Here is a 26,726-nt window from a genome sequence, read left to right as displayed (position 1 = left end):
CTTTGACTAAAACTTGTCAATTTATGATGTCTCTTGACTCTGGCCCTCAGTTCCATTGGTTCTCAGCTATTTAAATGGTACCACAGAAACTTCTTTGCAGGAATTTAATGTATATTTTAGACCATACATAGTGAAATGTTAACAATGTTTTATCATGCTTTACAAATACTGACCTCTCATGGACCTTGAGGCTGCTACTGGATGAGAATAATTTTCCACATGTGTTGCATGAAAACTCTTTCAAACCAATGTGAGTTCTTAAATGAGCTTTTAATGTAGATTTCACAGCAAATGCTCGGAAGCAGCCAGTGCACTGTAAATAAAATTTAAGTAAAAAATATAATTTCACAAAGAAAATGTGTTTAAGCATTTTGCACACAAAAACATCACAAAGAAAAGTGGAATTCAGAATATAAGTTTCTTATTTATTTAGCAATTAGGTACATACATTACATACAAGCAGGAAAAAAACAACTATACATACCATAAAATAACTAGAATAAATACATTTTTAACTTAATGAGAACTATTTACCTGTTGTTTATTGTCTACTGTTGTCACAATCTTGAGACTTACTTATTTGCTGCAGTAGAGTAGACCAGTTAAAAAAATTATTTTTTTTTCTAAACTTTATTTCATGTAATACATAATACCATAAAAAAGAAGGCAGTTTCACACACATACAGATGTCACATATTATGCAATGACCTTTCATAGAGGAAGGATCAAGCCAGCATGTGCACACCAACTATACATATCTTAGATACAGCTTTCTCTATGCTGCCAAAACTGTCATTTGAAGTCAATATGGAATGGCTGAAAGTGGTTTTGTTGTCATAATAAAGTTTTTAAACCTTTGCAGTAGATATTTGGAAATATGTTAAAATATTGTATTGCATGTGGCAGAATAGGTTTAAGAATAAAATAAACATTAAACAGCTGATCATTCAAGTTCACATAAAATGGTGCACTGGGGTCTTAAGTAATGCAGTGTATTAAATTACATTCAAGATAATGCAGGAAGTTGAATGGATTGGCTGTGTCGTCTATACCATATATGTATTAACATTAAGTAAAATATTTCATGCCTCTAATAAAAATGATAATAAAGCTGGAGATGAAACAACATTGAAAGAAACAAAGCATGCTCACTTTTCCAATAAATGCATAACAAATTATTTATATAGTGATAACAAATAATTATCAGGGCATTGTGGAAGATTCACAATTACATAAATCTTGAGGGAGGGGGGGATGGGGAGAAGTGTTACTATAAAGTACAAAACCTATGGCAGTGCAAAGAAATTTTAAAGTATAACTTGTATTAGGTTTAGTAAGTACCTAGTTTTAATTTGCAACTACGTATTCACTCCATGGAGTTAAGAATTGTCAGGCAACGGCACAATGCGACGTAATTGAAATTGGTTTTTAACCTCGCCACCGCCACACTGTTTCACCCAAAACATTGCGGAAATGGTGCTTGATAACGTCTGATGATGGTTAGTAAGTATGAATTAGAATTTACGTCACCGAACAGTCACTTTTATATTAAAAAAAAGTCATGTCGTGCACTCGCGCCCCAATCAAAGGGCACTGACATCAGTTACCCCGCCGTGATAACCTAAATACACACGGGACCTTGCCAGCGTCAGAACCTAGAGAACAACTTGTAACACAATCAGTTGCTCACCACCCCTCTTGTGCCTTGAGAAGAGGGCTGAGCCAAGCCTACCCGAGGCACGCAGACTGCTACCGAAGTCCTTCATCCCTCCTTCAACGCTGCTAGCACTACACCACCCTCCTAAGACTGTATAAAAAGTGGCGCACGGGCAGAAATCAGGAGTGTTCCTGGGGCAGCGAGCCCTACAGCACATCTATTGCTATGGATGGTCGTGCTCGCGCTACCTTGCACCAGCTGCCTACATGTGCAGCTGCCGCAGATGTCACGCGGTCGTGAGTTAAAGCCTGTTCGGGCACTTTAGAGCAATAATCCAAGTCAAACCAGAGGAAGGCAGATGTATTGCTTATTGTAATAAACACCAGCCACTGACTTTACACCTTCTCTGTTCCACAGGGAACTTCTGTTAACCGCCTCTCACACGCCAAGGCCTTCGCCGGCATTCCGCCGACCCCGAAAGAATGGAAAGGCAACACAGCTTGGTGGCATGGGTTCATCCCTCGCACCTTGCCACGTTCCTAACCGACACAGCTGTGGGCTGGTTTCTCAGTGGTTGGAGTACCCTGCTACATTGGTCTGCCGGGAAAACATACGTGCCTGAGGACAGGGTGGTCGGTGGGGAAAGCAACCACTGCACAAGGAACCTGGTTGGCCGGACATTAGCATCCACCAGGTACCTATCTCACCCCTTTCTTCCTTCTGACCTCTCACTGCAAGGGGCACAAAATAATGAAGAAGTGAGTAATAACATGAGCTAAAATCAAGCCTTACCTTGTAGGGTTTCTCATGAGTGTGGATCCGAATGTGTCGCACCAGGTCCGATGGTTTCTTAAACTCTTTAGAACAATAAGAACATTGATGCCACCTTACATTCCCTACCTTCCTCTGACGAATAATGTATCTCCTGTAAACAACACAATATTTCAAAAATTATTTAGTAACAACTTTAAATTTATAATATAAAAATGAATACAATAACATGCTAAATATCTGTGAGTTAGGTATTACAAATTTTAAAGTGAAAAATATGAATCCTAGCAAATTAGCATATACTTATTATAAAGCATAATAAATACGTAAATATTGTCAGCTTAAAAAAAAAAACTTTCAGTTATTTAGTTTTAAGGAAAAATTTTTTTCATACTTGCTACCAACCTAACAACATATATAACAAAACACATATCACATGATTCAACTGGTATTTTTTAAATAGGATGATTCACATGTTTACATAATGATTTATTAGCCACTACATCTGCCAAAACATAAAATGCAATATATTAATGAGTTTTTTCCCTCATAAAAAAACTATTTTTTTTTTACATTGGTGTGAGGATTTTTCACTTCTATGAGGTCATGACAAACATGTGTGCACTTTATCAAATAACTAACCTGACTGTGCCATGGACGTCCTTGTCACCCAACATGATGAACGATGCAACTCCATCTTTATGACTCCCCTGCTTTGCTTTCTTCTCAGCATCCAAAACTGGCTTAGGAATACTTTCTGCAACATACACCATACAACACTTCTACCTACACAAGACCTGCAGTATAGGTTAAAAATAACTGCCACCCACAAAAATAAAAGTTTTTAACAAGCACCAGAAGAAAAAAAAAACAAGATTAAGTGAGGTGGACAAAAAGTGTACACATTATATTATAGGACATTAGGTATAATGTGAATATTTCAGTGAAGACATGCATTTTAATTTTTTTATACATAGATCTTCAGCTTATATTATAAATATTTTTGTACTCTTAAATTTATTGCTAACACCTTCAACAGACAAAAATTACAGTTTTACTTTCTATGTAAAAATTTCATAAATTTGAAACAATTTTTTTTTTTTTTGTAAAACACTATCTCAAGATAACTTCAAAGCCGCACGTGCCAGACTAAACAAATAAATGGCTAACTGAATGAATGGAAGAATTATTTAATGAATGGAGTGAACTAATTAGGGCTTACATCTTGTACAAAAAGGACTCAAGAAATGATGAAGGATGATCAAGATGAGAATGGAGCATTGATGAATGAATGGGGTCGGAGAAACTGGAGTAACCAGAGAAAAACAACTGCCTCATTTGCCAGTAACAAAAAAATCCAGGTTTGACCCCACCAGGAATGGAACCTGGATTACCTTGGTAGTAGGATAGTAATCTGACCACTCAACCACGGTAGATCCACTAAACCTAGAATTTCATCACCCCATTAATGACAAAAGCAGTGTTCCGGCCTACAGATGATTCAAACTAAGATTTACATTTTTGAGGGCATTGCTCAAGATCTACTCTCAGTATTCTTCAACCACATGCCTAAATAACATTAACAAGGGCCTAGTAATGTGTGCAATGCATTAAGCAAAGCAAATTGTTGCAATAATGTAATATTAATTCTAATGAACATGAAGAAAACCTACTTTCACATTTATAAGATATTAATAGTGACAAGGTTATAAGGTTATGAAATCCAATAAATCAGTACTGAGAAGATAAATTTAAACTTAATATAAATGTAAGTTTACTAAAATTATTTTAGAATTCACACCTGCGGTAAAAAAAAGGGGGGCTAGTTTGGTTTTTTATTTGGTTAACAATATTGCCATTGTTTGCTTAGTTCAGAATTTTTACATTGGCATTTGTGTGGGAAAAGAGAAGAGCGGTAAACAATTTGGGGATTTTATATAAACTGTAATACAGTACTAAGCAAACTAAGAATCAACTAAAATGTTGGATAGTGAATTTGATACCTGTAATCTTTATTTCAAATTAAGATGTGATTGTAACTAATATCCTTAAAAAATTTAATTGTAATAAGGTGCATTTATTTAATTATTCTAAGCATAGCTTTGACCTTAGTAAACAAAAGTTTAAGTGTAAACAATGGAATAATCTTTGTAAAAAAATTATACATGTGCATGTTTATTGTTTAACAATTTTTTCATGAAATGAAAAGGAGGTAACTGTGATTTCATCAAGGTAAAATATATACTTGAGCGTTCCGAAACCTAAGTTTTAAAATCAGATACTTGATCTACACCAAAATTTAAAAAAAGCCACGCATTTCAATATTAAAAATTGTAATTCTTAAACTGATTTGTCATGAGATAAATCTTTAATGCACCTGACAAATGTATTATTTGAAAAAAATGTTTGGAATTAATAACATACTCTTCTTTAAATGGCAAGATTTAGCAGTAATCTGAAATCACGCACACGAAGCAGCGATATTTTGAGCATGTGAAACCGTAAATCTTTTCTCTAGACATTAAGTCGAGGAACCACTTTGGTTGGTATGCAGCCAACTGAGTGAACACGTTCCTTCGTCGCCATCTCAAGGGCAGTGCTTTTAATTTCCTGGAGCGTGTAGGAACTGTAGTTACCGCCGGAAGGTGCCGCCTTGTCCCCGGACACGCCGCTGTTCACCAGCGCCTGCTGGAGGATGTCAGCGTCGCTCGGCTGGGGCTGCTCCCCCAGCGCCGCCTGCAGCTCCGTCAGGTGGGACATGACCGCGCTCAGGTGGGAGTTCAGCTCGCCCGCCGTGAACGCCACCCTCTCCCCGTCACAAGGGACTCTCTGCACCAGGGGCACAGGGTCTCACGCACCAAGAAAACTTGCCTTGGCCCTTCTCAAAACAACACATGCAAGGCAACATCTAATCCTTGTAAGGTGTTTATGGGGGACACGAAAATGAACACTGAAACCAAGTTATATGCATGATCCGATGACTTTCTGACGGTCCTCCGGCCCTCCAGATGATTTGAACAACACAATCACATTGGTAATCATTGCCCAAGAGCTAACCTCCTCAACAACAAACAAACAAACTAACTTTGCCTTCATGGTCGTCCTGTCCCCCTACCCGGCCCCCCGGGCTCCTTCAATACAAACCAAGAGAACTTACTATTTCATCACCGAGAACTCCACAACACATGTCAGCCACGCCATTAACCACACAATACGGCCTACGCACGTTATCCAGGGCTCACCAAACCAATCACTGCCCAGACTACCAAGTAAACTCCAAATGATTATATCTTTTTTTATATATTAAAAAAAAGTTTTCCAAACCAATATAACCTTTCTTAAAGAAAAGAGCAAGAGCAAGAGAGAAAAAATTTACAGTATTACAAACCAAAATAATTTCAAATTAAATTTGAAATAAAAAAAATTTATGTTACAAAGAAAGAACTAACTTTAAACACAAATCATAAGTATCCCAAAAAATACCAAACCCTAAAATTTTCAGTGTAACAATACTACAAATGATAAAGACTGTTATCTTGCAGTTTGTTGCCATTTCATTTAAATCTATTTACTTTCTTCAGTGTTTTCTTAGTGAATGTTTAAATTTGTATAATAGACACAGTGGAGTCCCACTGATGCAAACCCCGCCGGCCCAAAATTCTGGCAAATCCAAACTAGTTTAGGGTTAAAAAATATTGGACTTTATTTTACTTTCAAAATTTTTTTTTTACATGTTTTGACACATTTATCAACATATTTACTAACTTTGTGCTTTTAAAAGTGTTATAGGATTTGTTAAGTTTTAATTTAATACTTATAGAGATGTATTTTAGTATACCGTTTTGTTGCGTTACCACAATATTATTTGGCTAATCTGCAAATATGGTAATCCAAACAGGTCTTGGCCCCAATTAGTTCCGATAAGTGGGACTCCACTGTAGCACCAAAATCCCTAGCTTTTACTTATTTATAATAACTGTGGATCACCAACAAAAGTTTTTCGACTTTTTCTCTGGTTGTGCAAGGCTTCCAAAAGTGTAATTTTCAGAAGCAACTGTCTCCGTGCACAATGATCATACTGAGATTCTAAAGAGCTTGTGTTAGTGCATGTGTGGGTGTAATTTCACAAAAGAAAGAATGAATTAGGCCTAACATCACGTCGACATTAAGGTCACCAGGAATGATGAAGGATAATAAGATGAGCACGGAGCACTTACGGAATGAATGCACAGAAGAAACTTGGTACCCAGAGGAAACTCACCCTATCATTGTAACATCGGCCAAGTTTCCCACGAGCAAAAATCCAGTTTCAACTCTTTCATTACAAATGCACTGCAGTTTTTGAGATACTCAAACCTCCATGTACTTGTCGTGGAATAGTAACCTTGGCTCGTTCCAAATCTTTATAAATTAAGTCCCTTCATTCCTTCAGATTTGATCCAGAGGCTTTTTTCTGAAAATTGTAATTAATAACTTGGATAAGACATCTTTAGAAAATTTACATACCTTATCAGATGTATGCTTGCGACTCATATGTGCATTTAGACTACCAGACTTGCGGAACACACAAGAGCACTCCGAACATTTGAATACAGTCTCACCAGACCGTGGGATTGTGTGCACACGTGTTATGTGCATGCGAAGATTCCCTGAAAAATAAAACAGCCTAAATACAAAAAAAAAAATTTCCTAAACTATGATAACCATTAGAAAATTTCTAAAATATATATAATATATGTGAAGTTGCAACATAATTTTAGTACCACTGTACAAAATGTACTGACGATAAGTAAAAACTAAAGGGCAAATATTTCCTTGACTAGCACATAAAACATATACAAAAAGTTGAAATATCTCAATAAATAAAGTATGTCCATAAAAGAATTAAGAAATTATGAATTTTAATGTATTAACTGTAAGCATTAAAGTGTGTTGATTCAAGGTCAATAGGAGTAACTCAAACAGTTTTAGATCTGTGCATGTGCGGGAACTGCCTAGTTGTTTTCTCGCTTGCAGCGCCACCTACGCACAATGGCGACTCCTGAGCGCAAAGCATGTTGTGTTCTGCAATTTGCTAAGAGTGAATCTGTAATTTCAGTTCAACGTGTGTTTCATTTAAAGTCCATGCCAGTTACAGTTGCCACATGTGCTTGGTCATAATGGTCAAGATAACAGAGTTCCTTTTCGCTGGCCTCCACGTTCACTTGACATAACCCCTTGCAATTTTTTCCTTTGGGGCTTTGTAAAAGATTGTCTCTATGTTCTGCCACTACCCAATGATTTGCCAGAGTTGAGACACAGAATTAAAGAGGTTATTGCTTCAACTCTCCGGACTTGTTAACTAAAGTGTGGGAAGATTGAAACTTTAGGTTGTGCCATATAACTAAAAGTGCACATATTAAACATTTGTATGTAAAACTACGTTAGTTCACCTTCAATTTCATGTATGATTTGTTGTAAATATCCTAAACTAAAATGTTACAATATATCATTGAAACTGTGACATTCTTTGATGGACACCTGTATTTTGAACATCATTGTAGTTTTATTGGGAATAATACAGAAAAATTTATATACAGGCATAGTATTTAAAACAAATTATAATAAACTGCCTGGAAAAAAAATAAAGATGTGAAAGAGTCTTCAAAAAGTCATTACGCAAGTGTACCTATGAAATTGAACTCTTTGGTAAAAGTAAAACACAGCATTGAAATAAATGAAAACCAACAGTAAAGATGTCGGCAGCGCCGTATTGCCACCTGGCGGCCACTGTCAACAGCTAGAATATACTTGAAAACATCTGCATGTGAGAGGCTCAATTGGTGCCAGTTCAAACATGTGCTTTTGCTTAATTAAAGTGATTCAAATGCATACATTTTTATTAGTAAAATTAAGGATTACAGAAAAATAAATAATTTCTGTCAACACAACACACAACGTTCATTCCCTTGAGATTACCAGCTACTGTTCTCAGTATTACAAAGGATATATGTATATATATTTTTTTTTTTGCTGCTGTTACTCCATAAACTTAACAATTATGTAATGTAATAATGAGCATCACTCAGCAAAACTCACCTTTTTGGCTAAACATGGCAGAGCAGAATTCACATGGGTAGGGCTTTCTGCCATTGTGTTTATGCATGTGAATCTGAAGAGAACCTTTCTGATTGAACTCCTTCATGCAGACAGTGCACTGAAAAAAATAAATAAAAGTAAACAAATAAATAAAACCACATAATGTAAAAAAAAAGAGCCCAGAGAAAATTTTTTCAAAAAATTACTCCCAGTCCTGTGCCAATGGCATGGATTTTTCCTTTCGTGTATAGATTTTTTCAAACTTTGAACACAAAAAAGTTTTATATAATTTTTGCACGGATCTGCTTCTGAAACTGGAAGAAAATCTAAAAAAATGCACTTGCTGCTAAAAGTTACAAACTGAACAGCATCTCATGCTCTTACCTTGAATGGTCGCTCGCCTGTGTGAATGCGACGATGCCTCAGCAGTTGGCTTGGCTTCTGGAATGCCATGGTACAGCTGTCACACTTGTGTGCAAATGAGCTGCGGTCAATATTGCGCTTGTGGTATTTGTGGGACAGTGATATTTTTACCTGCAGGCATCACACAAATACTATAATATAAGTACACCGGGATTCAGAAACACACAGGTACCTTCGAGAAACATTTGTGATTTATTGCTAGGGACATTAAGAGAATTTATTCCTATAATACACTAGAGGTTGAATTATTTTCAAATTGTTGTTTTAAATGGGGTGTTACCATATTTACCTGAATATAATGGTATGATTTTTATAGAAACTGAGTTATAAAAACTGAGGACACCAAAACTGAGGGTCGCATACTTTTATCTTGCCATTTGGATGAAAAACCAGGTTTTTTTTTAAAACCTAACAACCTGATTTTTTTTTTGTTTAAACCAACATTTGTTTTATTACGTTAGTTATTTTGGTTCTCAGAACGTTAAAATCCTACTTTCTGCCACTCATGTTGAACCAGAAAAGAACTGAAGTCCACACATCTGACTGGGACTTTACAAGGGCGTGGTCTCAACTCAGAAGCCAAGAATATATGTGAGACAATATATGACACAATCACCCAACACAAAGCTATAAACTGACATGGGAATAAAATATACACACAAAATACGTACTTGACAATTGTACACACTTGTTAAATGATAACAAAATATATAAATTTCTGCCACAGTTATGTGGAATTTTATCGGGGAAACACTTTCAGACATACTGTTATGTAATAATAATTGTGAATTTTAAATTAAAATTGAATCTGAATTTGTATTATGTAAATTGCAACCTAATGTCAATACCTTAACTTTTTCCTATTAAAATGATTAGTAATTCAGTGCAGTAAAATTTAAAATTGAAAACAAAAGAATAAATTAAATAGGTCTAACACACACCCCAAACCATGCCAAGGTTTTTGTTGTTAAAACAAATACTTAAGTTAACATTTGTTTCTTGGAATTAGTGAAATATTTTGTCATGTACTTAAATTAAAAAAGCGAAAAGTAAAAAAAAAACACACACACACACACAGAATGTATTAAAACAAAAAAAAAACTTTTTTTTCCTTATGAATATCAGAGTAGAATTCATTTTGAACATTATCTAAAGGGTCCTTTGCAGCTTGTTTTTGTAGTGTACCTGTTCATGGGGCCTTTCTTTTTACCTCCTGCCTAGACAAAAAGCCTTAGCCGCAAAGAAACAAAATTTATGAACAATTTAATTCTGTTTTATGAAAATACTGTATTTATATGAGTATCCCAAATAAAGTTGCAAAAAAACAAACTATAATTACAAATTGGGATTTGCAAGACAATTGTAATATTTTTTCTACACAGGATGTCATGACAAATCTGCAATAAAATTTTTCTTAACTTTTCATATTTCTCTAACTATGTTTTTTAAAAAAAACCTACCTATTTTGCTATTTCATATTACAAAAAAAATAAATGAAAATACAGCTCTAAACAATCAAATAGTTGATGAATATTCAAAAAGAACCATATACACCATTTTTTAGTGTATAACTATGCAAAAAAAAACATAAAAAAAACTTTTACTGTTTCTGTGATGGCAGACTCAAGAATGACATTTCCACTTCAAAATTACTATCACTGGGGAATTTCCATGATTTCCAGTAGTTTCTCTGACCAATTCCAACTTCCCTGACTTTCCCTGACCAATTCCAAAATCTCCGACTTTACAGAATGTGGACACCATGTTTAAACACAACAATATGTATACATGAAATCTGTTCACAACTCCCCTGACTTTCCCTGACCAATTTCAACTTCCCTGACTTTTCCTGACCAATTCCCACTTCCCTGACTGTCCCTGACCAATTCAAATTTCTCTGACTTTCCAGAATGTGGACACCATGTATCAAACACAACACTGTGTATACATGTAACCCGTCCACATAAATACTTGGCGGTAAGCACAAGAGGGATGCATTACCTTGTAATGTTGTCGGAGGTGCTCCCGCAACACCGACACTTGGTTGAACTGCTGGTGGCAGTGTTGGCACTGGAAAACCTTCTCCTTTGATTCTGATATTTTGTGGTCATTCATGTGCCTCTCTAGTTGAGCCTACGCATGCACAAACAAAATACTCACAATATTCGTTGATGCATGGCTCTCATTATTACCAGAAACCAAATACACAAGCAATAAAGACAGAATAGTGTAATATATTTACATATTTACCAATTTACTTTTTATATGTACATATTTTGTCATAAACTGGAAATTTCTGGAAAAAAACACTATACAAGTTAATTGTAGAACTATCAGCCTATGAAAATTTGCTTAAAAATTGGTATGCCTATTAATTTTAACCCAGAAAAGTATATTTTTATTACAAGCCTCTATCTCAATCTTCAAATATATACAGTCAAGAGTGTGTTAAAATATTAAACTACTTGTCCCATCATGTTGTCAAATGAAACACAACTAATGTGGATTTATTGACAAAAATCTCTAGATTACTAGGAAGGCTTTATATTTTGTAGAACCATTTTTAAGTAATCACAAATTCACCATCCTAGCTTACAAAACCACTCCCAAAAGTAAAATATTGTTACTGATTGTTACTGACTGTTACAGGGTGAAGTTTCTTCTAGAGACAGCCAGTTGCTCGACATGTGAGCTATGCAAAGTGCAAGCGTTCCGCAGAGCAACTGGGTATCTATCTTCATCCGCAATTGACTTCTGACTTGGGCACCTAACACCAGCATCTTTGAGATACTATAGCTTATTGATAACTCATCCTGTAGAACACTAACTGCCCCTTCGAAACCACGCCACCATCATCATGTAGGTGTCTCTCGAGAGAATTCGGCCCAGTCCTAGGGGCCAGAGAATGAGACTTTGACCTATTACCTGGGTGATTCCAGGCATGAAATTAAGGACATGTGTTTGCAGAAATTGGAAATGTATGAGATCATTCGCCAGCCATCCCCTTAAGGCTTTTTGGCCGACCAGTCGAGAGAGTCCTGTGGTTAGCAACACCAGTGAGTGAGATAGAGACAAGTAACAGTTTGGCAAAGGATTCGTGACAGAGCAGTGGATAATCAAGGGCCGAATTACGTCGCAGGCATAAGTGAGTAGTGTGAGCAAAGTGCGTTCAGGGAGGGTGATTCCCAGACAGAGACTAAGAAAGAGGAAGTCACGAAAGGTGTACATAGTAGATAAATTAGGTTGGGTGGACAGACATGAGACCATTTATGGTGAAGTAAAAAACAAATTTCATGAAGAGGGCTATCCTTCTGAAACCTTCTATCCCAACATGAAAAAAAATACAATAGTCACAACTACTTACTTGTGTGGCGAACTCATCTCCGCACGCAGGACAAAAGAGGCTCTCCTCCCGCTCGTGAACGATGATGTGCGCTTTCAGACTGGCGATGCGGGTGAACTTTCGGTGGCACTCGGGGCAGCGAGGGTCGTCTCGCTCATGTGTCGCCTCGTGAAGCACTAGGTTCGCCTCCACGTTGAACGAAGCGGGGCACAACGGACACACAAACGGTTTGTCCTCTTTGTGCATCTTAACGTGGCGGCGCAGCTGTGCCCATTTCGCAAACACGTGGACGCATATTGGGCACTTGTACGGGCCCTGAAAAAATGGCAACACCACCAATTACAGAACGAAAGCTGAGATTAATTTCCTGAGTAAAAAATAACTACGATGTCATTATGTTTGATGTAGGGCTTGTAAGATTATCTAAACTCAGTTAAAATTGAAAGTTGGATGTCTTCAAACTATTTTTTTTTAAGTGGTTTTTTATAGCTTGGTTATAACTTAGTACTAGCAACTAATAAATTTTGTCACAGAAAAGCTATGAAATGGTCTAAAAATCTAAAGTAACTTAAAATTGCTTTCATTTAGTATTTTTAATTTGGACATTAATATTTGATTTATCCTCATGGCCTTCTCCAATAGTAAACTAGTACGTAGGATGCCCGAATTAAAAAAATGAAAATGGCTTTCACATGTTTTAAAAGTAGTATTTATTATAATAAATGAAAAAAACTGCACTAAGTAGATAGTAAAAATAAACAATAATATGGCCTTCCAAATAAAGTAATGTAAAGGTACTTTTCTGTTATCACTAAAGTGGCAATATTGAAGGTAAATATTTATATGGAATAAAATTTTGTTTATTAAATACTAATTGCATTACAGCTGCTCTGAACACTTTAAAACTTCATTTCTGAAAGTCATTCGAAACTACAATTTCACAAAATTTAACTCAAAACATAGCTATTCAAACCACAGTATTTTAAGACAAGATGTTCAATCACTTACTGACTGAAAGAAAATGCACAACAGAAATTAAAAGTTCTCAATTAAGCTGGATTGAACAGTAGTTAAAAAGTAAAATGATTACAGTTTGAGCAACAGCCTACATTTATTAATAAGTACGTTTTCCTAGACACTAAATCAAAAGGACTAGTTGACTCACTTTCCCGACAGGAGGTTCGATGTCCCTGTCGATCTTGCGCGACCGCCCTGGGCCACGCCGGCTAGACAGCCGCGGCGACGGGACAATGATTTTGGTGATGTTGAAGGTGATGCCGTTCTCATCTCCCACGACGTCGTCCGGCGGCTGCGGGGCAGCCTCCGCCTGCTGCAACCCCTCCTGGATGCTGACTTCCACTTCCACGCACTGCGAGGCGCCAGCTTCATCGCCGGACTCCGGCTGCACCAGCTCGGGGCTGCGGGGCGGCTGGGACGGCACCAGGACATCCCCGCCCAGGTACCCCAGGTCCAGCTCCAGCCCCAGAGCCGTGTCACTCACCTTGTCATCCCCGGGGACAGTCGCCAGGTCCCCGCCCATGGCTGACAGTGCATCCGCGTTAAGCACCACGTGGTTGCTGCTTGGCAAGAATGTCAACTAAACAGACAATCGCATCATGCATAAAAATTAAAAATGTCACTACTTACTCAAAACAAATATTATTCCTCTATAAAAATGAATCATGATTGTTCAAGAATCGATTTACTTGCATGATCATTAAATGAGATTCTAATTAAAGATGAAAGAGCAGGATTCTGAGCTAGGATAATATACATTGAGAATAACTAATATCAATATGGAGAACTTGATTTGAGATTAGTATATAACAATATAATGAATCGTGAACAATCAAAAACAGCTTGGAAAATAATCACCCTTGAACAGAGGAACATAGCTATAAAGATTACCAAGGTGATCACTTTGAACATCATCAACCATGTACAAGTACTTGCACACATCACAGTAGATGACTAGAATGCTCCATTGCAAAGGCTTGCTCACCTGACCATTGTCGAGGAACAACCCAATGGAGGAGTTGTTTACGGTACGGTAGACAACATTCTGAGCACTGTTCTGCTCAATTACTCCTGTGTCAGCAAGTAAATGGAATGGAATGGAAAAAATTGCTGCATTCCCATAGTCAAGACCACCATCTGGTACTGCACAAAAAAAAATCAATTATAAAACAATAAGGTAGTTCAGAGAGTTAAATTAAAACACATCCCTTTCACAAGCAATGGCATTATGAATTTCAAAGTAAAAAGATGAAGAAAAAGTGTTAGCTATGCATATCACAATAAAAGTTAACACAAGACCTACATAATTTCAATAAAATGTTTTCCTAAAATGTGTTCATAAATTGTTTTAAGTTTTTCTGTTTTAAACTACGTACTTTTGCAGTGTTATTTTATTTACTAAAACCAAAATTATTAGTTTTCTAAGGGATGTCACTTCTGTGGAAATATATTGAGTTTTTGTCAGACCAGATTATGTTTAATTTGATACAGCAAATGAGAGAGAATAGAATATTATTTGCTTGTTGCACATGGATTTTCAAAAGCACATTTATAGCTATAAAGGCTATGTGAGTATTGCCAATTACTTTTTGTTTTTAATTTTTATACATTGTTTATATAGTAACCACATCATCTGCTATTTGTTATTATGAACAGGACCGTCTAAAAACCCAGGGTACAGGGGCAAATAATTTTATCGGACCTCCTAACCATTACTAAATGTAGGTACATATTTTTTAAAATTCACAATGTTAAATAAAAATCCTAAAGGATATAAACTTTCTGTTGCCATACCTGTATGACAATTGTATTAGCAATTAACTTGTAATTTTCATTTTACAATCAAGGTAAACTCATACATTAAAAAAACTCAACCAGGCCCTCCAGTTTCCTAGGACACACGGATTTTGCAGCCTCTGCAACACCCTCCCCCCTCCCCCCTATTCCTGACAGCCCTGACAACTAGCAGTTAATTTTCTTTAGTTCAACAATAAAGTTCTTGATTAGCTGCTTCTGTGTAAAAAAATTTCAAATGTGTTACATTTCAGCTATACTAACCATTGTGGTGATTGCATCAGACAGCAGTGCAAGATTGTGAGATTTTAATTACCTGAAAATGTTTTACAGTTCAATTCCATTTTTTGTTTTTCATGTGGGTCTAGTTGAGTCAAGTGTGGTATCATATTAATCATGGGAAAGGTTTTATACATTGCTTGTTGGTTGTGTGCATAACTAAAACTAAAAGGAATTTTTTTTTAGGTTACTTGCATTTGAATTAATTTAAATCTGTACAATATTTAGTACTATTGGATATTTGTGTTGTTTATAATTAAAATAAGTATTTTTACTTATGTAGTGGCATAAGGCCAAGATCTGTCAAATTTATTTCATTTTGTGTGGTGTTTGTTCAGTGAAAGCATTATACTGAGTGAAATTATCAATTTTTTTACAGTATTTCTTTGGTATGTAAATCATAAAAATTGATAAGGTATTGTAAAAACATCTTTTTCTTCTTAGGGAAAGTTAGTTTTGCACTCTAAGTTACAACAACAAAGTAAAAGGTCTGGTGAAGGTATGTCAGCTAAAAAATTTTTCAAGTAAAACTTCTTTGCTAAGGGGGATACAAATTTTGAGCATTATAACAATTCAGATTGCACGAGGGGAATAGTTAGGTACGTAGTGGGGGAACCGGTAGAGGAGAGTGTGTCAGCAGTGACGCCACTCCAATGCATACACAATAGCGGTCGAATGGAAAGATGGCGAAGGAGGGGATAGGTACATAGTGTAGCATGCTATATTTTAGTTGTAACGGCTGGAAGGAGAGACGGCAGGGGAGAGGTAGAAATGACGCAGCAGTGATGCTATGGAATTCTCACAACGATGCTTGGTTGGTCTACTCCTAACAATTGACGCTACCATATTTAATTTAATTTAAAGTATCTACAATCTATTTATTTGTGTGGAAATGAGTTATTGATTTGTGCAATCAACTATGATGCTTCTGTGAATAATGTGATTAAAAATGTTAATAATTTATTTCTATCTATAACTAATAAGCAAATTGTTTCACTTCTGTTGCACGTGGACGCCACAAACACTTTTTTTTTTATAAGTTTACATTGCAATATGGAAGGAATAAGAATGAAGTAATCAACTCGGCGGTTCTGAAGTTATTACGGCTTGCATTTCATATGGTAGAAGATGAAAATAGGGCTTTTTGAACGGAAAAGTTTCAAATGCTGGTTTTGCACAAGATATTTTATTGAGGAAATTACATTATGGTACGGAAAGTAATATATCTTCAGTATCGTGTTTCAATACCAGAAGAAGTAGGGCTGAAGTAAACTTTACAATACTTGAGAAGTTTAAATCACTGTAAAATAAACAATTAAAATATATTAATTTATTATCACAAAATATATTAGGTACGCCAGTTGGGATTGTAGTATAGAATATGATACCATAGATAACACAGGTCTGCGAAAAATTTTTAAAAAAGTTTTTTTGTTAAATGGTTAATATTTGTTTTAATTTTCTTAAAAAGTAATAGAAAACTGTATTCATATGATATATAACATGTCACATTTAACAGATTTAGATTTTATAGTAATTCAATACAAAAAAGAACAAAACAAAAATTTAATAAAATGAATGAGAATCATTTTAGAATATTTTATAAAGTTTTATTGTATCTATAGCTATTAAAATACAACATTAAGGTATACATGAAGAAAACAATTAATAATAACGTTTTCTTTTTGAAAAAAAGCTGCGATTAGTTGGTTTTCGTTTATGATTTTTTATTTCATCTCTGTGTATCATCCAGCAATAGTCCGCCATCATATTAACGTCCCAACGGCCTTGATATCTTCTTTCCATCTCTTTTATATCCTGATGAAACCGTTCACCTTGTTCTTCACTGTAGTCGCCTATATTTTTTGGGAAACAATCAATGTGAGACTTCAAAAAATTAATTTTCAGACTCATATTACAGCCTAAATTTTTATAGGCATTTAACATTTCCTAGACAAAATTTGTAAACGCAGGATCTTTTGTGTTGCCTAGAAACTTAGATACAACATTTTTAAAGCCATGCCAGGCATTTTGTTCCAAGGTTGTCATCACTTTTTCAAATTCTGTATCCCTTATCAGTTTCCTGATGTCAGGTCCCGTAAATATTCCCTCTTTCAACTTCGCATCAGGTAAGCTAGGGAAACATGAACAAAGATACTTCTAAGTATTCCCATCTTGCGATAATGCCTTTACGAACTGTTTGATCAAACCAAGTTTGATGTGAAGTGGTGGAAGCAATATTTTTTCTGGATCCATCAAGCTCGGATTGATGACATTTTTTACTCCAACTTTCAATTCCATTCTAATTTTCCAATCAGTTTGTTTCCAATGTAAATTTTTTGCTCTACTGTCCCATTCACAAATGTAAAAGGAATTTTGTGTAGCCTTGCTGTTGACCAAAAAGCATGCATATGATTTTCATGTCACCGCAAACTAACCATTTGTGTTCGGTGTATTTTATTTTCTCCAAAACATTTTTCAAGTTTTCGTAAGTTTCTTTAAGATAAATTGAATGAGCTACAGGTATTTATTGCCGATATGCAAAAGGACAGCCTTTAAGCTTCTTTTCGAAGAATCTATAAAGAGTCGCCATTCTGGTGTATTGTATTCGATGTTGAATTTTTGTATTAAACCGCCAGTATCACAGCCAAATACTAATTTTCCTCTTTCTTAAAATACTCCACAAATTCTTGTTCTCTGCTTCGATACCAGTAAAATGTAGTTGAAGCATTTAATAAATTGTTTTCTTTTAGTCGAGAACCAAGAAGTTCTGCAGCGTCCTTAGGTAATCCAAGATCCCGTACCAAATCATTCAGTTCTTGCTGTTTTAAAGATAGAGGGTCATTTGTAGGGTGAAAAATTTCACCACTGCTTTGCAGATAGATGATCACTTTATTCTGAGTTTTGTGATAAAGGCGTTTTGAAGGTTTTAGTGTTAGTAGGAACTGGTAAGGGTAATTCGGGTCCATGTGGAACTGGCTTTGTTACAGACGAAACATCAGGATACAAAATTTTGGCGTGGTTTTTAGAATTAATCCTGTTACATTGGTCAAACAAAAATAACAATCATCTGTATAATTTTTTTGTTCCCGCCACAACATAGGAATACCAAATGACAATGATTTTGATTTACCGTAAGTCCACTGTCTTAACACTTCAACACATAGCCGGCATACTGTATTGGAACCCACTGTTTCTCTTGGTAACATAACCTCATTCCGAAGGAAGCATAAAAAGCATTTTTTACAAAGTCTGTTATTTTTAATCTTTGCGTAACTATTGTATATTGTGCGAAAATATAGCAAAATACATTTGGATTGTTTTTGCAACTTCGAAGAGCCATAGTTACAGATTTAATAAAACAATCTTTTATTACACTTTTTTTGCAGTTTAAACCACTATGATTAGTCATAGACTTTTTTTTATACATTTTCTCACAGGGGAAAGGCAGGTTAGTAACAATAGACTATAGGATGGTTGGTCATACAGTATAGAATAGAAATATAGATCATGGAATTAATTTTGTAAAAAAAAAACCCGAACTTACTGATCTAATGAACTATTATATATTTATCTATATGCAAAAAGAATGTGACATGATACGTTAAAACAAAGTTTATATTTGCTATATACAGACCAACATCTACATGTTTGTAATAAATTTTTTTAAAAACTTTTTCATCGCAGACCTGTGTTATACATACTAGAGTAGGTAGGGGAAATCATTTGAAAATGAAAAAAAATAAAATAATAATAATAAAAATTGGTATCACAAAATATACAAAACCAGGCAGGATTGTAGTATATAATAGCTACAACACTGTGGTAATATATCGTCTGTATCATGTTCTATACTAGAATAGGCAGGGCTGTAGTTACGGTATTATCTTGTACTATTATAGTTTGGCATCATGTATCCAAGTTTATCCCTTGATCCTGATTGCATGATCATGAACAATTGATTATATGGTACACGACACTTGCTGTTTTAATTTAGCTTGTCAAAAGATCCTGACCAAACAAAAATATAACACAAAAAATTATTTCAGGTCTTGTGAAATTTTTTTGTTTGTATTCAATTTACAATTAACCTTAATTCTTACATTAAAAGTTTTTCAGGATTCCCATACCCTTACTCTTGAAAATTTCCCTAGTTTTCAGTGTTTAGCCTGTCAAAAAAAATCCCCCCCCCCCCCCTTTCACGTCTTATTAACAAACTTTTGCGAGATAATATAAATATATAAAATTAAAAATACATATCAAAAAACTTTTCAGTCATAAAATCTTTTTCTATTTTCCACTGTTAATTCCATCAACGCTACGCAGCAAATTCTGTCAGTAAGTAATATAATACCACTATGTTTGATCAAAATTTGAAACAATATATTATTGATTGTGACCAGGTGAACGACTATCTACATTTGAGCAAGCTTCAAGTCATTAAATCAATACACAGTTGTTGATAACGTTCAATTAAAGATAACAGATTGGTTTACAACTACACATTAATCGAGGTTTAATACCCTCTTGAGCAATCAAACATTAAGGAGAATTTAAGAACCCCTTTACTTCACTGTTTTCACCTCCATTAAGAGTTATTAAACTATTTGTAATATCACAAAATCCCTCAAGATAAATAAAAATGATAAATAGTTAATGCACAAAAATAATATTGTTGGTTAGTTCACTTCTTACAAATAAGACCCTTTTGTCTACAATTATCTCTGGAACAGATATTTAACCCAACCATAGTGTCTACCTGACATTTATAGCCCTACAATTTAATTTCAAAGTAAGACAGTAGTTTAAAGGTGAGATACAAAATACAAAAAACTAATTCAAAACATTTTTTATACATAAAATCTAATCACACGGCCCAAAATTCACAAATTGTACTGCACATGCACAAAGCACTGTTTGCTACAGATCTGAAACAAAAGAACATAAAAATACCCACATGCATACATTACTAATTTATGGACTTTTAAGGATATCAAAGAGGTGTACTAACCCTGGAATATGTAATTAAAGCACATACTGGTTTTATGACATCACACACACCAGTATTTAAAGAATAACTAATCCAGTTTGTTAATTATCATTTTGCAATATACTTGTGTTTTTCTGTACTTGAAGACACCTTATCAAATCCCTGATCTTTCCCGGTTTTCCAGATTTTCCCAGCCTGTGAAAACTCTGTTTTTGTAAGTCCTGTATGTTCCGATGTACTAAATTAAAACAGCCAGCATCATGCACCACTGGATAAACATATAGAGGATCATGCCATTAGGATCCTGGGAATAACTTTTACCTACTATAAAATTTTTGGGATGGTTGGTAAGGAGTAATTTTCTACTGTAGGAGTGCCACTGTGAAAAAAAGGCAACACCTGAAAATATATTTATTCAGTTCCTTATTTTATTTCCAATTAGGCACTATTAGGGTGGAAAACGGATTAAGATTGAAAGCTGTCTTGGCCCCAGCCGTAACGTACCAACATTTAACATTCCTGTCTTTTAGAAATCAGCCTTGGCAATGCTATACATTCCTAAGGATCTCTGAAGAACCACAGGATTATGTTGCAGCTATAGTATCAAGTAAACAATAGGGCGACGACAACGGGATTAGAGATATCGCTCATTGAAAAAAGTCTTGGCTATGCTATTAACGCAAGAAACAAATGTACATCACTATATTTATAGTACAAGGCAATATTTATAATAATTTTACACCATCCTTCAATCTGAAAATACAATTATTCACATGTGGCTGGAATATAAGTACTCATGTTTACCAGGACTTAACCATACGGTAAATATGTAGAGTCGCGGTAGATGCGGAAAAAAATGCTAAAAATGCTAAAATACTTTAATTCTATGCTCTTTCACTTCCTCTTTTCAAATCAACCGGCGGAGGTAAGAAATTCCAAATACTTTAGGAGATATCGAATTTTTTAATTTTCATCACAATACCTGCGTATTCATGCGGCGACGACCATTGCTTCTTGTTTACGAGTGTCTATTATGTTTCTTATTGGACAATTTTGTCACGTGACAGTTCCGTGATTGGCCAGTATTCAAATGAACCAATACGTGATTATTTATTCATTTATTGTTCAATACGATGTTAAATTAAATGGTCAACTTCTGCCATTTGATCATTCGTTTCTAATTTTAAAAGTCTTATTTTTTTTATTCGGATATTGTTGCGCAAGTAATAAGTAACAAAAATATTTTACGTGAGTTTTTAATGTTCATCATTTGTCCGGGTTTTGTTAGGTCAGGTCAGTTACATTATAAATAATTTAAAACTAAAGAACCATTGAAATTAATTCACATTATTTTTAATGTCCGCTTAGTTTGAAAGTATTTATAATGTAACTGACCTGACCTAATCGACCATTTTAGTTCCTACTGTTTATCCTTTGTCCGGGTTTGTTTGGTCAGGTCAGTTACATTATAAATATTTTAAAACTAAACAGCCATTAAATTTCATTCACATTATTTTTTATGTCCGCTTAGTTTGAAAGTATTAATAATGTAACTGACCTGACCTAATCGACCATTTTATTTATAACGCATTCACTAACACACGGCAAAATAAAAAAATTGCATCGTTCTAATGGTTGTACAGGTGTTGTATTGCTAAATTAAAAAATTCGATATCTCCTAAAGTATTTGGAATTTCTTACCTCCGCCGGTTGATTTGAAAAGAGGAAGTGAAAGAGCATAGAATTAAAGTATTTTCGGATTTGTAAAATTTTTTCCGCATGAATACACAGGTATTGTGATGAAAATTAAAAAATTCGATATCTCCGAAAGTATTTGGAATTTCTTATCTCCGCCGGTTGATTTGAAAAGAGGAAGTGAAAGAGCATAGAATAAAGGTATTTTCGGATTTTTAGCATTTTTTTCCGCATCTACCGCGACTGTACATATTTACCAACCATGGTAGTGGCCACAGGCAAAATTAAATTAATTACATGAAGTTCTTGAAAATATCTGAAATGTGCCTCAATATTATAATTATGAAAAAAATAAGGAGCTGAATAAATTAATTTTCGGTAAATATTTACAATCGCGGTAGATGCCAAAAAAAATGCCAAAAATCTGAAAATACTTTTATTCTGTGCCCTTTCACTTCCTCTTTTCAAAACAACCGGCGGAGGTAAGAAATTCCAAATACTTTAGGAGATATCGAATTTTTTAATTTCATCATATGTAGAGTCGCGGTATATGCCAAAAAAAATGCTAAACATCTGAAAATACCTTTATTATATGCTCTTCAACTTCCTCTTTTCATTTAAAGCGGCGGAGATTTGAAATTCCAAATACTTTAGGAGATATCGAATTTTTAAATTTCAGCACAAAACCAGCGCATTCCTGTGGCGTGCGTGCACCATTGTTTCTTGTTTACGTACGAGTATCTATTTTTTTATTGGATAATGATGTCACGTGATTGTTCGTGATAGGCCAGAATTCAAATGAACTAATACGTGATTATTTAGTTCAATTATTGTTTAAAACGGTGTTTAATTACCGCCTCCAACTTACGTGAGTTTTTAACGTTTCTAATTTTAAAGTCTTATTTGTTATTTTGATATTGTTGCGCAAGTAATAAGTAACAAAAAAATTTACGTGAGTTGTTACTGTACATCCTTTGTTACGGGTTTGTTAGGTAAGGTCAGTTACATTATAAATAATTTAAAACTAAAGAATAATTAAAATTAATTCACATTATTTTTAATATCACCTTAGTTTTAAAGTATTTATAATGTAACTGACCTGACCTAATCGACCATTTTAGTTTACTGTTCACCCTCTGTCCGGGTTTGTTTGGTCAGGTCAGTTACATTATAAATATTTTAAAACTAAACATCCATTAAAATTAATTCACAAAAAAATTTTTAATGTCGGCTAAGTTTGAAAGTATTAATAATGTAACTGACCTGACCTAATCAACCATTTTATTAATTACGCATTCACGATTTACGTATTCACGAACACACGGCAAAATAACAAAAATGGCGCCGCTCGAATGGTTCCACAGGTCTTGTATTGCAAAATTAAAAAATTCGATATCTCCTAAAGTATTTGGAATTTCTTATCTCCGCCGCTTTTAATGAAAAGAGGAAGTTGAAGAGCATATGATAAAGGTATTTTAGGATTTTTTACATTTTTTTTGGCATCTACCGCGACTCTACATATCATGAAATTAAAAAATTCGATATCTCCTAAAGTATTTGGAATTTCTTATCTCCGCCGGTTGATTTGAAAAGAGGAAGTGAAAGAGCATAGAATAAAAGTATTTTCGGATTTTTAGCATTTTTTTTGGCATCTACCGCGATTGTAAATATTTACCTAATTTTCCGGTATTTGCCTTTTTTTTACAGTAGCGCCTCTAAAGTATACAATTAACAGATTATAAATTACCAGCTGACAGTGCAGTTAATTTTTCCTAATCAACAGTCCACACTATTAAAAAATTGCTAACCTAACCAAAACAACCATTCTCATATCACAGTTTATTTGTAATGTATAATCCTAATTAACCTAACCACTCATGCAAATGGTAACCTACTGGTAAACTACTTTAAGTAAGACATGTCCTCTTGAAGAATGATTGGAAAACATGGAAATTATTTTTTTTTTCAGATGGAAAAAGGCTCAACTATCTTTAAAAAAAAAAAAAATCTAATATTGGGATTAACGACTCACACACTCCATCGATTTTCCAGCCGTTTTAACTATTACTACCGCTATTGTTTTTCAACTTAATTTAAGACTCAAAATAAAATTTCACTTACTTGATGCCAGAAGATTGTTCCCATCTCCAGCAAAAACAAAACTATTGCCAGAAAAAACTGTATCCATCTGCAGTGACATGATTTGGGAATCACTTGACAGCACCCCTTTGACTTCCTTCTCCATGTTGCTTGATGCTTTACATGGCTATACTATGATGTCCCCATCTGCCACACACTTTCACCTAAAATTTAAATAGATATGACAGTTTCCATCAACTTTATACTGTAGTAAAAGGTATAACATAACCTATACTTACCTCATTACAAATGAAAAATTGTACAATAGGAAGAACAACAAAACATCAGTAATAACGTTCAGAATCCAATAATACCAGACTACAGTGAAGTTATGCGACAAATACATTAAAGTAGAAATAACCATAATTGATTCTGAGCTAGTCAGTAACTGATTGTCAAACAACCTGCGAACAAACATCAAAACATTCTAAAGACAGCGGTACATTTTTTTTCTGGCTCTACTTACGGTATCATTCCGCTGGAAAATTAAAACATGGCTCTCACTGTGTTTGACGAAATAATTTATCTGGGTATAGTGGACCACAAAAATACTACACCACGTTGCATTTTTACATCAGAGCGAAATTACAACTACAATGTAAGGGTAGAAATATTTAATTATTTTCTGTGCAATGAAGAAAAACATGGCGGATGGCGATTCATCAAGTACATGACCCATGATGCAATATGTCAACTTTATTTTTCTCTACAAAATAAAATTCTCTACTCTCGAAATAGTATTAAAAATGAAGTTGTAATAAATGTTTATGTTTCGACAAATTTAATCAACACATTTAAGCACAAATAATATTTTATAAAGTATACACAGTCGATACAAAATAATATCATCGTTTCGTTAGTGTTTAGTATTTTATTTTCACGTTAGATGGAAGCACCGTTAATAAAATATCATTCCAGCAAATAAACTGCAATAGGTGTTTCATTTAGTTTTATTATTTAGCTACTTTTACTACCTACTCGTCAGCTAAAAACATTCGTTCATATGCGCGTGCGATATTACTAGCTCAACGAGAGTCAAATCTTTTACTGGCTCATAAAAGATTGCGGCGATGTTTCAATTTTATTCTGAATTCACTTTACACTTTAGATAATAATTAAAATAATTTAAAAAATAACGTATGTATATATGTCATGGGTTCAAAAATGCAAAGTATTTCACTTACATCAGCTGATTTTGACAATAATTAGGCCTATATTGGCAAGAAGTATGCCAATTTTGGCCCCGTGTGCAGATAAGATTCTATCTATATCAGTCTAGATGATATAGTTAAAGCGGACCCATGATTAATTTATGGGTGGGGTAGGGGTACCGGTTGTCTGGACCTAGTAAAATACATGTTTATTTCTTCAGAAGTCGTATTATCCAGTGCATATTTTACCCCTCTGGGGCGGGGAGCACGTGCGAAAATGTATAACCACGGTGCTGCCATCTGTCAGGAATGGCACGAACCAAAGATTACAAAGAGAAAGGGAAATTTTATAGTATTAATTGTTTAATGAATTTTAACAAGATTGGCAGTATTTTAATATAATTCATGTCAGAAATCAGGCCCAAAGCAGAGAGTCAGTATTTTTTCAAGTCTTTTTCGTTTTTATCGGAGCTGTTTCATTATATAGCTTAAATTTTCATTATGCAAAACGAATGATTCAATAGTTGCTCAAGCAGCGAATTCTAGCGGCGGAAACTACGCGTGATTCGCGTCAAGAAATGCAGTCGAAAACACTATTTTTGAATATTTATCACGCTCGGCCAGAGGCGGATCCAGAAGGGGAGCCATGACGGCATGCCCACCCACCTTTTCTCCTGAACCCTGAAAAATGTTCAGATTTTTTCGTAATTCCTCATCAGAGTTTACCAAACTTAATAAAGTATTATTTTCCTGCAGTGCTATAGATAATAGGACGGTTTCAAACCACAAATAAAATGTACAAAATATTTCAATTCTAAATGTACTAATAATGTATAAGAAAATTTAATTTTGGCCCTTCCCTGATCATCATTCTGGATCCGCCCTTACGCTCGGCATTCCTTTAAAGATTCTGCGTTTAAATTTCGTGTCAGAGTTTTGTTTTATACAGGGGCGCAACAACAGGGGGGATGGGGGGCAAGGGTATTTTGCCCCCCCTCTCAAACCTTGAAGTGGGGGCAAACCGGGGCAAAGAAAGTGCTGTGTAATCAATTTTTAGATGATAAAACTGCTTAAATAGCACAATTTTCCATCTGGAAATACAAATTTTCCCGGGGGAGGACCCCCGGACCCCCCGCTACAATAGGAGGGATCGATGATTCTTTCTAAAAAGGTATATTGCCCCCCCCCCCCCCCCTTTTGGAAATTTAGTTGTTGCGCCCCTGGTTTTATATGTATATTTGCAACATTATAACACCTCGTTACCGAAAGTTAGATGGTACACATCACTAGCAAGTACTGAAAAAAAATTATTTTTTAAAATTTACTATTGTTATAAATTTTGTAGTTCTTATATGAGTATGCCTACGTAAGTCCTTAAATTGTCCGAAT

General features: G+C 34.8%; 1 protein-coding gene across 2 annotated transcripts in view; it reads right to left on the bottom strand.

Annotated features, from left to right (window-relative positions):
• LOC134530313 (zinc finger protein 236-like) overlaps positions 1-24,837 on the bottom strand; it is a 71,647-nt gene extending 46,810 nt beyond the window's left edge. The window contains exons 1-13 of one of the 2 annotated variants that reach the window (XM_063365038.1): positions 24,653-24,837; positions 24,169-24,350; positions 14,275-14,432; positions 13,438-13,869; positions 12,294-12,587; positions 10,931-11,062; positions 8,891-9,040; positions 8,507-8,624; positions 6,935-7,077; positions 5,065-5,257; positions 3,071-3,185; positions 2,450-2,582; positions 174-313 (exon numbers count right to left, since the gene is read on the bottom strand). In XM_063365038.1, the coding sequence (XP_063221108.1) occupies positions 174-313; positions 2,450-2,582; positions 3,071-3,185; positions 5,065-5,257; positions 6,935-7,077; positions 8,507-8,624; positions 8,891-9,040; positions 10,931-11,062; positions 12,294-12,587; positions 13,438-13,869; positions 14,275-14,432; positions 24,169-24,292 (2,132 nt within the window). In that variant the 5' untranslated portion in view covers positions 24,293-24,350; positions 24,653-24,837. The other variant, XM_063365039.1, reaches the window with a different exon arrangement.
• Between the last annotated feature and the right edge of the window lie 1,889 nt (positions 24,838-26,726).

Source organism: Bacillus rossius, chromosome 3 (genome assembly GCF_032445375.1).
Source record: "Bacillus rossius redtenbacheri isolate Brsri chromosome 3, Brsri_v3, whole genome shotgun sequence".
NCBI classification, from domain to species: Eukaryota; Metazoa; Arthropoda; class Insecta; order Phasmatodea; family Bacillidae; genus Bacillus; species Bacillus rossius.
This window is presented reverse-complemented; position numbering and strand designations above follow the sequence as displayed.